Source organism: Triticum urartu, chromosome 4 (genome assembly GCF_003073215.2).
Source record: "Triticum urartu cultivar G1812 chromosome 4, Tu2.1, whole genome shotgun sequence".
Lineage (NCBI taxonomy): Eukaryota > Viridiplantae > Streptophyta > Magnoliopsida > Poales > Poaceae > Triticum > Triticum urartu.
The window spans coordinates 3,655,176-3,667,730 of record NC_053025.1 but is presented as its reverse complement, the minus strand read 5'-3'; the positions used below and the strand labels follow the sequence as shown (position 1 = coordinate 3,667,730).

General features: G+C 49.9%; 1 protein-coding gene across 2 annotated transcripts; it reads left to right on the top strand.

The window, feature by feature from the left end:
• Positions 1 to 3,596: 3,596 nt before the first annotated feature.
• On the top strand, positions 3,597 to 6,052 carry LOC125553321. Of its 2 annotated transcripts, none has more exons than XM_048717129.1 (2): positions 3,597 to 5,700; positions 5,825 to 6,052. In XM_048717129.1, the coding sequence occupies exon 1, from the start codon at positions 3,693 to 3,695 to the stop codon at positions 5,667 to 5,669; it is 1,977 nt and encodes a 658-aa protein (XP_048573086.1). In that variant the 5' UTR covers positions 3,597 to 3,692; the 3' UTR covers positions 5,670 to 5,700; positions 5,825 to 6,052. The 2 variants fall into 2 exon arrangements, with proteins under 2 accessions (XP_048573086.1, XP_048573085.1); XM_048717128.1 differs by having other exon boundaries at positions 3,598 to 5,700; positions 5,780 to 6,052.
• The last annotated feature ends 6,503 nt before the right edge of the window (positions 6,053 to 12,555 follow it).

The window sequence follows — 12,555 nt, the reverse complement described above, 5'->3', positions numbered from 1 at the left end:
TTGATTAGTCATTTTGTATATATGTAGAATTGAACCAGCTTCGAACCAGTCAAGCATAGATTGGCTATGGTCAAACCACGTGGAGTAGATGTCAAGAGAAAACAATTGACATAGTCAAAAGATTTGTTTTTTAGCTAGCATACATTTCTTTTTCGACAATGGACAGACTCTCGCGCGCGTAATACAGCTAGAAACCTCCGGCTGGGAACCATGGCGCGGCAGTTTAGAGCACACCAGCGTCTTACTTATGTGGCATTGCTAAGATACGGGTACAACTTGAAACATTTGGAGTGTCTTTCTTTCCAAGAATTAATTAAATAGCTGATAGTAAATTAAAACATCAAAGGATTAAAAAAAATAAGTACTCTCTCCGGCCGGAATTACTTGTCAAAATGTTACATGTATCTAGACGCTTTTTAAGCATAGATACACATATGTTTGGACAAATTTGAGACAAGTACTATGGGTCAGAGGGAGTATCTTTTTTCGTACGATGTACTACCTTCTTTCGGGTTTAAAAGGCTTACGTGTGTCCCTAAATCGCTAATGAGATCAATTCAATATAATTTTTATATCACAAAAATTATATCATTAGAAAATAGAGCATTTGGAATTTCTAATGATTTTTTGTAATATAAAACTCATGTTACATTGGTTAAATTATCAACACAGGAATACGTGGGTGCCTTATACTTCCTTCATTCCACAAAACAACTCATATAAATTTGTGCACTTGGACCAAAGCAGCTCTCGTTTCTACTGCCCGAACACTCACATTGGCCGGGTATGGGAGCCAAGAGAAAAGCGAATTGTTTTGTGGAACAAACTCAATAAATATATATGAGCTGTTTTGTGGAACGGAGGGAGTAGTATATACCGGAGAAGAGGCAGTACCAAACATCAACCATAAATTAATAGTAGCCGGTAAAAACAAAAGAGATACATGCTCATCATTTCAGTGGTGAATATAAGGTCAACAACCCTTCTTTGACATTACTCTCTCCGATTCATAAAAAGTGTTGCCCACTTAGTACAAAATTTGTACTAATTTAGTACGAAATGGACGACACTTTTTATGGATCGGAAGGACTAGGAGCAGGTGGAATTGAGCAGTCTCATTTTTCTCTAACATAACAAACATGACCATTTAGATACCGTATTGTTACCGCCGGTGGATTTGGTCGATTGATTTGTGATAAGTGATGGAAAAAGTGGTTGTCAAGGGGGACATTGAAGTTATATTGGAAAACAAACTGAGTGCCCGATTCACAACCATCCGGTATGAATATATACTCTCCAATTCCCTCTGCGGCGTTGGCTCCAACTTAGCCCAGACATGAAGTTATGGTCAAAAGTAACTAGCTTTCTATTATTTTACAACCTATCAAAACACCAAACAAATTAAACAATATACATGCAACAACATGACCACAGTGATGTCTCACTATTGGAAAACAAACTGAGTGCCCGATTCACAACCTTGTGTATCAATTTAGTTTATTTTTTCTGAATTTTTTATTTTATTTTATACCGGTGTGAATCCTATTGGTCAACGTTTGACGTGCATTGCACGCGCAAGCTTACTAGTCCGTCTAAACAAGGATCAAATTTTCACCAGGAGCATATCGGAGGAGACGGGAACAACATCGGCGGAGCCTTCATGAAGGACACAACACCTGTAGACGCCACCACTGTCGTCCTGGCAGAAGAGCCAGGCAAGTAATGCACCCCGACGCTCACCCACCTCGCCCAAACTGCCAAACCATACATCCGCCATAAGCACCGCACGTCTTGCCACCAGGACCGCCACCATGCAACTAGACAACCCCGTCGCAGACCAAAGGCCCCAGCTTTGGCCCGACCGACCACCCCTGACCAACGGAGCCCCTACTTGCCCGCGTTCGAAGGGCAAGAAGGAGGAGTGGACGCATCCACGACCGGCACACCCCAGCGCCCGCGAAAGGTCGCCCGACCACGTCAGAGCCTCCCCTCCCTCCTACCGACCTCCCCAGTCCCCACCGAACACACCCCATCTCGCTCACCACGGTAGCCAACACACATCCCCGCGTGGCCACCCGCAGCCACTCGCCCACCGTCGCGGGACAATAAATAGACCCTTAGCAGTAGCCACGAGTGCTCTCCGGAGATGCCTCCTCACGCCAACCGACATCATCCATGCACCAGACCAGGAAGGTCTTGACGAGGACTAGGCCTGCATGACTAGCCAGCCACCGCTACTACTTATGCGGCCACCCCCACCAGCTCGTCGCAGAGCCAGGGGCAGCCGCCCGCAGCCCAAGTCACTCACACCCTACACCGACGGATGGGGTGGATCTTGGCTAGGCACCAATGCAGCCAACCTCGCCACCCAGCCACGTGTGCACCGCCCCGTAGTGCTACCACTAATCGTGGCACTCTGCCCCATGGCACGTCGAGCCATGCCGCGGCCGCCAACTGGCTCCGGCACGCTACCACGCAATAGTGCCCGACGTCAAGAGCTACCTCAAGGCTTTGGAAGCCATGGCCCTCTTGTGGCGGTGAAGGGGGGGGGGGAGGTGGACGAAAGACCTCAATGGCAGTTACTAGGTTTGCACTCTGGTTGCACGACGGAAGGGAGTGACGTGAGTTTATTATGAGAAAGGGCATGATGCATGTATAAGTTGTCATGGACCGCACAATATGATAGATTGCGATCTTTTCAATTTGGTGCCGGACCAAACAGGTAGAAAAGCACAACATATAACTCAAGAACATTTAGGTATATAAAAATGGCGGTAGTATATTAGGTTTTTTTGAACGTTAGGTTTTTGTTCATTTCAGCGGATGGATAGATAAGTTGGAGTCACACTTAGTTAATAGTATAACATAACTTTTTATAAAATATTTTGGAAAAATAGTATATATTTTTATGATTTATATGAAAATTTTCATGATCGTAATATAACATTGTTCAAGTTTTCCAAACATGATATTCATTCCCTGCGTGAACTGACATGGGTCCTTATATTTAACTTGATTTATTTCATGCTTTCTAGCGATGTTCAGCTAGATGGAGAGGACGTTTCCGTGGACTACGAGGTGTTTCTGGTGACTTTGTCAATTTCAAGAATTATCGTCTCAATCTCTTTTGTGCTCATAGGTAGGGGTGCATCCGTACCTTCATTGGTTGAAAATTGTCATCCAAAAAACTTTCTGATGTAAAAATTCAGTTGCACCTGTTGAAAATTGGCTAGTAAGAGATGCCAGAGTTCAAAAAATTGTCCGTCCGTAAGAAACGTATAAATACGATTAACCTGCATTTGTCGTTGTAGGCTAGTAGGAGATGTGACGCGAGCACCCTTTGCGCACACCTTGAGTTACTTATAGGCCGGGTTCAGGGACAAGTTTAAGCAATCCAGCGGCCAAGTCTTACCAAATACGACCAGATCTTGCCACTGATGACTTTAATCTTTAGCAAAAGCCAAAGCAAAAGGCAAATAAAATGGCATCAATCATGAGCATGAGAGGGAATATCTATTTACCACCAGCACGCAAAGCACAGCAGCATCAAAAGACACAATGCCCTCCATGTTCTCTCTCGAGAGCAGCCTTCATTAGAGAAGGACCTGCTTGTTCCAGTCCTATCTTTGTTCCTAGACAAACTAACAATACTCACCACCCGGAGAGGACGAGGAAGCAAAACCAGTGCATGCATGAGTCTCTCAGGTGCTGTGGGATGGTGGGACGAGTGGCAGCTGCGCATGCTTGTCCTCGCCAGCCTCTTCATGCAGTACCTCCTCTACCTCTGTGTATGGCTGCGTAGATCTCCTTCCATGTCTAGGATGAGAGTGCTGGTGTGGATCGTTTACATAGGCAGCGATGCCGTGGCGATCTACGCCCTCGCAACCCTCTTCAACCGCCAGAAGCGGACATTGGATGGGGGGAGCACCGCCCTGGAGGTTCTATGGGCGCCTGTCCTCCTCATCCACCTCGGCGGCCAGCCATTCATAAGTGCCTACAGCCTCGAAGACAATGAGCTATGGAAACGGCATACCATAACCCTGGTGTCTCAGGTCACGGTTGCCTTGTACGTCTTCTGCAAGTGGTGGTCTGGCGAGAAGAGGTTGCTGGCAGCAGGGGTCTTGCTCTTTCTATTTGGCATCCTCAAATTCGCCCAGAAGCCATGGGCCCTCAGGACCGCCAGCTTTAACAGCATGCCAGCTTCGCTTGAAGTGGAACATAAAGGGCGTACATATTCGCTTGAAGAATATGTACAAGATGCAAAGAAATGTCTACTGGACACGGAGAAGTCCGGGGGAAGGTATGGGCTTAGATCACTAAGCAATTATATGTTTGTTGATCGGTCTGTTCCATACTCTCTTCGGATTAAAGTCCTGTCAGGATTTATGCATAGTAAATATGAGGATGAATACAAAGAGTTGCGGTCTAGGCTTGGAGATACATTCAGTATGCTGTACACCAGAGTACAATCCTTTGGCACTATATATGGGTCCGGCTTCATGTTTTTTCTTCCATTCCTGGCCTTATCTTCTATAGTGCTTTTGGCCACGAGCCGCAAGGATGGCCACGAGGAGAAGGACATCACAGTGACATACATCCTATTCTGTTTCACCGCCATGCTGGAGTTCCTGCTTCCTTGCATGGTTTTGTCCTACATGATTTTGGCCCAGTGCATTTCATCTTTCAGTGGGGGGTTCCTTATGAAGCATTTTGAAGGGTGGCACGACATGGTATCTCAGTGCAACATCATGTCCTTCTGTGTTCGCAAGAAGAAGCCCACATTCTTGATGAAGCTTGCTGCCTTCAACTTTCTAAGGGAGTTTGTTAACCAACATTGGTATATTAAAAAAGAAGCTAGAGCCTACCAAATCACGGGGGTGGTTCGCCAGCACGTGGAAGATGGTTGGAATAATTACATATGTGGCGCCGAAAGTTACAGGAAATTCAATGAGCTTCGAGGCCAGTGGGCTCTAAGAAGACACAAGCAAATAGGGTGGAGCTTGAAGATGAATTTCGACAAAAGCGTCCTCCTCTGGCACATTGCCACGGACCTCTGCTTTTACCACCCCAACACATCCCATCAATGTCGTCAACAAGCAGAAGCCACATTGCGCAGCAGGGAGATATCCAACTATATGATCTACCTGCTTCTCATCCGTCCTGAGATGCTAATGCTCGGCAGCAGATCGGATCTCTTCACCATGGCCAGCAACCAAATTGGCAAGGACATGACAGAAGAAATTCTTGCAGGGGAGATTCTTAGCATGCCCCCATCTTCAGATAACATGATTTCCGACGCACGTAGGCTCGCCCGAGAACTTATGATGCTGGATAGTGAGGAAGATAGGTGGATAGTGATCCAAGGTGTGTGGGTGGAGATGCTCTGCTATTCCGCCAGCAGGTGCAGGGGCTACCTACACGCCAAGAGCCTGGGTGATGGCGGGGAGTGTCTCACCACTATCTGGCTCCTCTTGGCGGTGATGGGGATGGAGACCTTGGCGGACAGGAATCACAGGCCAAAGTTCCAGGATGAAGAAGAGAAAGTAGAAGAAATAGAATTAGAAGAAGCACTTCCCGTCCACAAGAAGGATGAGAAGAAGAATCACATACTTCCTTCCTGTTCCCAAGGCAGAGCCGGTCACCCCGCTCACGACGACCGCCTAGTCTAAGAGACGGGCTTGTGGAAATCACCGATACCAAGTGTGTTTCGCTTGCCCATATCATCATTCATGTTACTTCCTTTCCATCAACCATTTCATGATTTGCTTTATTTGATTAGGTATGCCTTAACTGTCTGTTGCTTCTCTTGGCACTCCCTGGCCAGCGCCAGCCTCGGGGAAGCCATTCCTCGACAGATGGTGTTGGTGCTACCGGTGGAAGATTTGTGTTGATTGCTTACTGTCGTGTGTTTGACTGTCTGTGTAGCCCTCTAGTGCTCCTGTTCTTGAGCTGAATAAAAGCCATGTTACAGCGTGTTGTCAGTGTGTAAGATTGGATTTGGTGTGAGACAGTCATTTGAACATTTTATTACCCTGTTGATGTGCTGCTGCTACCCAGAGTTTATGATCTTTAATTTTTTTCGAGTGGAAGATTCGTCTTGCTTTTAAGAAAAAGGGTCCCCCCCCCCCCCCCCCCGCTTTATATTATAAAGCAGACAACCGATACATCCAATATGCTAGGGCCATAGCACATCAGAGCCCAAAAGGAAAAACAAGAAGAAGAAAAAAGAGAAATAAATGCCGATATCGGCAGATCAACGGAGAAAGGAAGCCCGTCAACCGCTGCACCCTCCAAAGAAGTACCACCACGCTCCCAGCATCCTGAAGCGCCGTACACCAAGCAACACCTTCAAGAAGGGATGCGACGGTGTCGTCGTTGTTGCCCGAACAAGTTCTAGGGTTTCCCCCGGTACACGGGGGATGGTGGGGAAGGGATACATCCGACGCCCCTAAGTAGGGACCGATGGAGCCTGCAGGCGTCACAGCGTCGGTGCCAAACAACCGACATGGATTTCTCCCGATCCACGACCACCACCACCGCCCCAGGCATTTCGACATGCATCACCCCAACAACCGCCCACCAGCGTGTACCACCACTTTTACCGGACAACCCTCGCCGCCTCACTGGAGTTGCCAACACGAGACCTGGAGATGGAAAGGGAACAAACGGCCACGGGAGCAATCACAACGCGACCGGAGGGAGGGAACAACCTCCACCGCCTTAGCGGGGCCGACCGGACGCAGCAACAAGGACTTGCCGGGCACCGAATGCCCGGCCGGGTCCACTTGGACCCGGACAGTCCTGTCACCAAGCTGCAGCACCAGGGAACGACGCCGCCGAACGCCGAGCCACCGGCCCACCCAACCCGGATGAGGCCCAAGGCCTAGATCTGGGTAGGGCGGGCGCCGGCAAGCCCAGTGCCACCGCGCCGCCCCACGGCCAACGGCCACACTGCCGTGTCGAGAACCACCGCGGCCCGCGGCATCCACCGACGGGTAGCACCGAAGCCGGCTGAGGCACACCGCCGCCGGCCATCACCGCCCGAGCAGGGAAGGGCCGCGCGCGGGGAAGGGCATGCCCACAGCCGCCAGCACCACGCGACCGAGGACCGGCGGCGCACGCTGACGGCGGCGGGAGGAGAGATGGACGCGGGGGAGAGCTAGAGGAGCGCGGAGGAAGCCCCCCCGGCCGCCTCGTTCGGGGAGGCGGCGCGGGGGTACAGGAGAATGGAGGGGGGGAGGAGAAGGGGAACGGGAGGGGGTAGGGGCTGGCGGCTCCGGCGGGCTCCGGTCGCTGCGGCGGCGGCTCCGCGCTGGGGAGCCAGCGACGGGGGCGGGGGAACCCTAGGAGCGGGGGAGCTTGAATAAAAGCCATTCAATGTTTGTTTGTTTCTTATATATTATCACTGTTTTCCTTGTACAGTCTGGGCGATTATCTTGTTGATTGGCCGCCAAAGGCAGTGTTGGTTTTCTTCTTTAATCTACACATGTGATTTCTGCTGCAGTGCAGCCTAGCGCTGCTCCTGCATACATCGTCATGATGCAGAGACCAGGGGCATGCCTTCATTTCCAAAGAAAAAGCATAAATCAATAAAAAATGAACAATAAAAGAACTAGTTATTCTACAAAAGAACTAGTATTGTGAGAGTTACATATATCGGAATCAGGTGCATTCATTCATTGAAATATAGCAGAATTGCAAGCCCAATGATTTATATAGAGAGGCTAGCATTTGCTAAGATCCAGCAACAGTCTGGTTCTTGCAAGATACACAGATGTTCAGGATTACTTGCAATCTGGTTTTCGCAAGCTACAAAGATGTCCAAAATTACTACTTATCTAGTAGTACTAATGTTGAAAACAGATTATGAAGCAGTCCAGACACACGTGATGAACATTGAAGCATTCACTCTCCCATGCTGCCCAGGATCATCAACCAAATTCAATTTGCACCTACAAAACTACGGAAAATGTTGAGAACCTACAATGTTTTTCTTTCCGTCTAGAAAAGCAGAGGGGCCTAACCTACAGGTTGATCTTTCCTAAGCATCAAACAAATGTTGAGAACCAAATCAGCAAATAAACTTCCTAAGCATTAACTTTTGTTGCGAATCAGGAGCATTCATCCATTCACCATTTTTCTGTATTTTTCAATAAAGGATGTATTTTATTGGCTCAAAATAGAGCATCAAGAGGATACAAACACAATGAACCCACATCCAGCCTCTGCATAGCTAGGATGCACACAGCCAATATGAACACACGCACACAAATAAAACGCCGGCAAAATAGCAGTCATACGAGACCAAAGCTATGTGTAGACGAGGAAAAATGACAAAGCTATTAGATCCATGATCGACAAACTACAATAATGACCATATTCGCACCAACCATCTCATGAAACCAAACGAACGACGAGGTTCTTCAACAGCAATGCCTTCAAGAAGGGAACGACGCTCATCGTCGCCGTCACCGGATCCAAACATCCAAGGTCAGATCTAAGTTTTCACTCTGATGAAAAATTCCAAGCATATCCGAGCAATGCCTTCAACAAGGTACCGACATAAAAATATCGCCATTGCCAGGTTTAACCAACTGGGGTCAGACCTAGGCTTTCACCCCGGAGCTCGAGCCTGGGTGCTCCAGTGGCACCCCCATTGACGACCCTTATGTGTTGTCACCATCACTTTTTTCGCGACCCCAGCTACATGCGCGTTCGCCACCGCTGTACAACCATCCCTCTGCGTCACGTCGTTGTCGATAGTTTGCATCTCACAACTGAAGTCAACCACTGGGTCTGAAGAGAGGAACTCTCATGAAGTCCTTTCGGTAGTCACCACAATCTGCGGCGAGGCTACCATCGCAGGCCGAAGTTGTCACCAGGACCAACCACCTACGATGGAGCACCCATCGTTGATTATCACTTCGCCAGAGAGAGCTCAACCCATACTCGTCATGTAGCCACCGCAAGATCAAGAGCACACAGCCACCAAATCAGCGCCATGCCTCCCGACCGATAGATCTTCTTGAAGGACGGAGTCCACCACAAGGACCAGCAGGGCCGCCATGCACAACACCTGATTGGATTCCCTGATGCCACACCACAATTTGGAGGAGCAGGATTGTCGCCCAGCCTGTTAGAATTATGTCGAATATTATTGTACAAGGTAGGTTACAGTTGGACTTGGTTTGAGACTGTGTGTAGACAAGGTAGGAGTCGTGTCCAAGTAGGACGCTTGTATCCTAGACCTCTCATATATAGCGGGGGTAGACACACGATGTAACATATGCCAACATAATAGCACAGGCACGCAGGGGAGCCGGCGGCGCGTGCCGGCGCCCGGGCGGCCAGGGTGCGGTATTGTGACGGTGTCATGGGGAGGAGCGCCCGTAGTCATGCCCCGGGATGTAGCCATATCGGTGAACCTCATTAACAAATCTTGGTATCGTGCCTCGTGTGATTGCTTGGTCCTCGGTAGAGCGACTGTGGCCTCGGATTTATTCTAACAAGTGGTATCATTAGCAAGATTCGATTCAAAGGCTGGAGATGTTGATTTAGAGGTGGAGCAGAATTCGTTGAATCGATTGGTGGTCGGGACCTGCGACCGGAGAAGATCGATGGTAGCGGCGGAAGTTCTGTTCATGTCGGGAGCAATGAGAGGCACCAGGCGGCATCATCAGCAGTGTGCAGCGACTCGAGGCCGTCTCGGCGAGATGCGATCGGCAGCGAACAACGCGTGGGACGAGCGTACAGCGGCAGTTGGCGTCGATGAGATCGATTCGCTCGATCCAGCAGCAGATCGATACGAAGCCGCTCGGCGAGTCCGATCGGTCCAAAGCGAGGTGGCCTGGCGCGGCCCAGGAGGGTGGCAAGGCCCAGCCGGGCTGGTGTGCTGTTGGAGTTGTCGACGTGCGCGGTGGATGACAAGCGCGTGGAGCCCGATCGGGCTGAATACAAGGCAGAGCTGGTGCCACGGGTGCTCGGGTGCAAGGCAAAGGCCTGGTGCGGCTCGGGCACGGGTCGTGTGCAGGCAATGCTGCGGCAGGAGCAGATCAGTGCTACGGTGTGGTTGACTGCTGAGACGAACGATGCAAAGACATGAGATTTGTTGGTTAAAAAAAAGGAGGATCTGCTACTTATGGTATATACTGTGTCATGGACAGCAATGGTAGCAATGGTATAAAAAACAGCAGCGATGGGACTTGTGGAGGCATGCATGGTGCAGCCATGGAAGATACCATGGTAATAACTTTTTTTTGGTTGCATTGCTAATTGCATAGGTGTTTTTTACCAGGAGGTTTGCAGGTTGGCGTCACATGCAAACGAATGGTGTCCAGGAGCAGTTGGAAGATAAAATAGCTTGTCTTGGCTGCTAGGGGTACACGGACAAGTGCTAGCAATGGATAAGGAAAATAAGTTTGCACGGAAGGTTTTTCTGTCAAGATTGCTAACAGGGTTCAAAGAGTATGTGGCAAGGATGGCGACGTGCGTATAAGACTTGGAGGAGTCTGGAGCACGCCGTGACAGGATCATGCATACATAGGGCATCAAGCAATGCACAGATGTGCGGTGGACACGACGCAGGGTGGAGTATGGTTGCAGTCGGATAAGTTTGACTGGGTCGGACTGGACAGTCTGATGGATCGACGTGGATATTGGTCAAAGCAGAAGACGGTGGTGATTTCAGCGATGACGACATAGGAGCGTGATGCTGATGGTGGCCGACTTCTGGGGCGTGGAAACACATGGTGCAGGCCTGAGGGCTTGTGCGGCTTCGACGGACTATGGCGCGGGGTTGATTCAACGTGGTGCACACATGAGAGCTTGAAGTCGATAGGGCACAGGGGTGGCACGTACAACCACCATGGAGTCAGGTTGAAGGTGGAGTTGAAGTCTGATGGATGATTTCACTCTGAACTGATGGAGGGGCTACGTCGTAAGTTAACGGAGAGTCGAAGCCTATTTCAGCAGGATAGCGAGAGACACGTGGTTTCAGACTGGGTACCAGTGGTCTGATGGAGATGTGATACTCGGCATCGGTCGATGATCGATGGTTCTCTGCAGTGGGGGTTGAGGTAGTGGGGGCTAGCTACCCGGGAGACTCAACCAGGACAGCAGAGGCTCGACGCGGTGATAGCGGCGAGGGGTGAGGTAAGCACGGGACACAGTGACAGGCCAAGGCACTGGTGGTCAGACATGTGGTCAGACAAATTGTGCAGGGGTGCTGAAGCAGTGTTGACGAGTACCGGATTCAAGTTGGTGACTGGGTCTATCGGTGCCGGAAGATGGACATGAGTTGACCATGGAGAATCTGTGAAAGTGACGGAAAGTCTGAAATTGTCAAAAGCGGAGAGAGTACATGGCCGTATATTCTGTGGTGTTCGGTGCACATGGCAAAGTGCGGGTGACAAATACAGAAAGAGGTTGAGTGCTATAGCTGTGAGACATGTCAGAGACTATCCAGGGAAAAGGGTGAGACAATTGTGAATTTGACTCAGGGTGATACAGGGCAACGGTGAAATTCCTTGAAGTTTCAGACAGACGGTCAAGAAAGAGCGATGTTGAGTTCAGGTAACTCTTGTATGTGACATCCAATATGTGAGTTGTTCATTTTCACGCAGATAAATTATCGGTGTGTGATGGTGTTGAACGGAAACTCTGAAAGTTGGGAGCACAAAGTAGAGTAACGAGGAACTTAATTTTTGCTCGAGTGTTGACTGTGATGAAGACGAGAAGGGACTACAGTTGCAGGTGGAGTCACATGGAGTCTGGAAGTAGCAGCGGTGCTCATGGTGTATCTCAAGTCCAATATACATGAAGGTTTGACGCACGGACGAATTTAAGGTGTGGAGAATATTCGTCAAGGTGAGTTTGTTAGAATTATATCGAATATTATTGTACAAGGTAGGTTACAGTTGGACTTGGTTTGAGACTGTGTGTAGACAGGCTAGGAGTCGTGTCCAAGTAGGACGTTTGTATCCTACACCTCTCATATATAGCGGGGCTAGACACACGATGTAACCTATGCCAACATAATAGCACGGGCACACAGGGGAGCTGGCGACGTGTGGCGGCGCCCGGGCGGCCAGGGTGCGGTATTGTGACGGTGTCATGGGGAGGAGCGCCCGTAGTCATGCCTCGAGGATGTAGTCATATCGATGAACCTCGTTAACAAATCTCGGTGTCGTGCCTCGTGTGATTGCTTGGTTTTCGGTAGATTGACTGGATATGGTGTCGCCAGGCTAGATCAGATGCTCCGGATCCACGCCGGCCATGGCAGTCAAGCCAAGGAATTACCCGGCCCAGTTGTCGCGCGCCAGTAGGACTTGTGTGGCGGCCGCTGCTAAGGCCGCTCGGTGTGGGTAAGCCGGTGCAGCAATTCATAGCTTTGATGTGCAGACTCAATACTCACGCGTCTGCGAGCTTGAAGGAGCAGGCCCCTCCGCCATCGCGCTCGCCGGCAGTGGTGGCGGCAAGGAGTGGAAGACGAGGGAAGACCGGCGGCGAGGATGGGGACGTCCTGGTGCCGCCCAGGAGGACACGGGAGTGAGATCC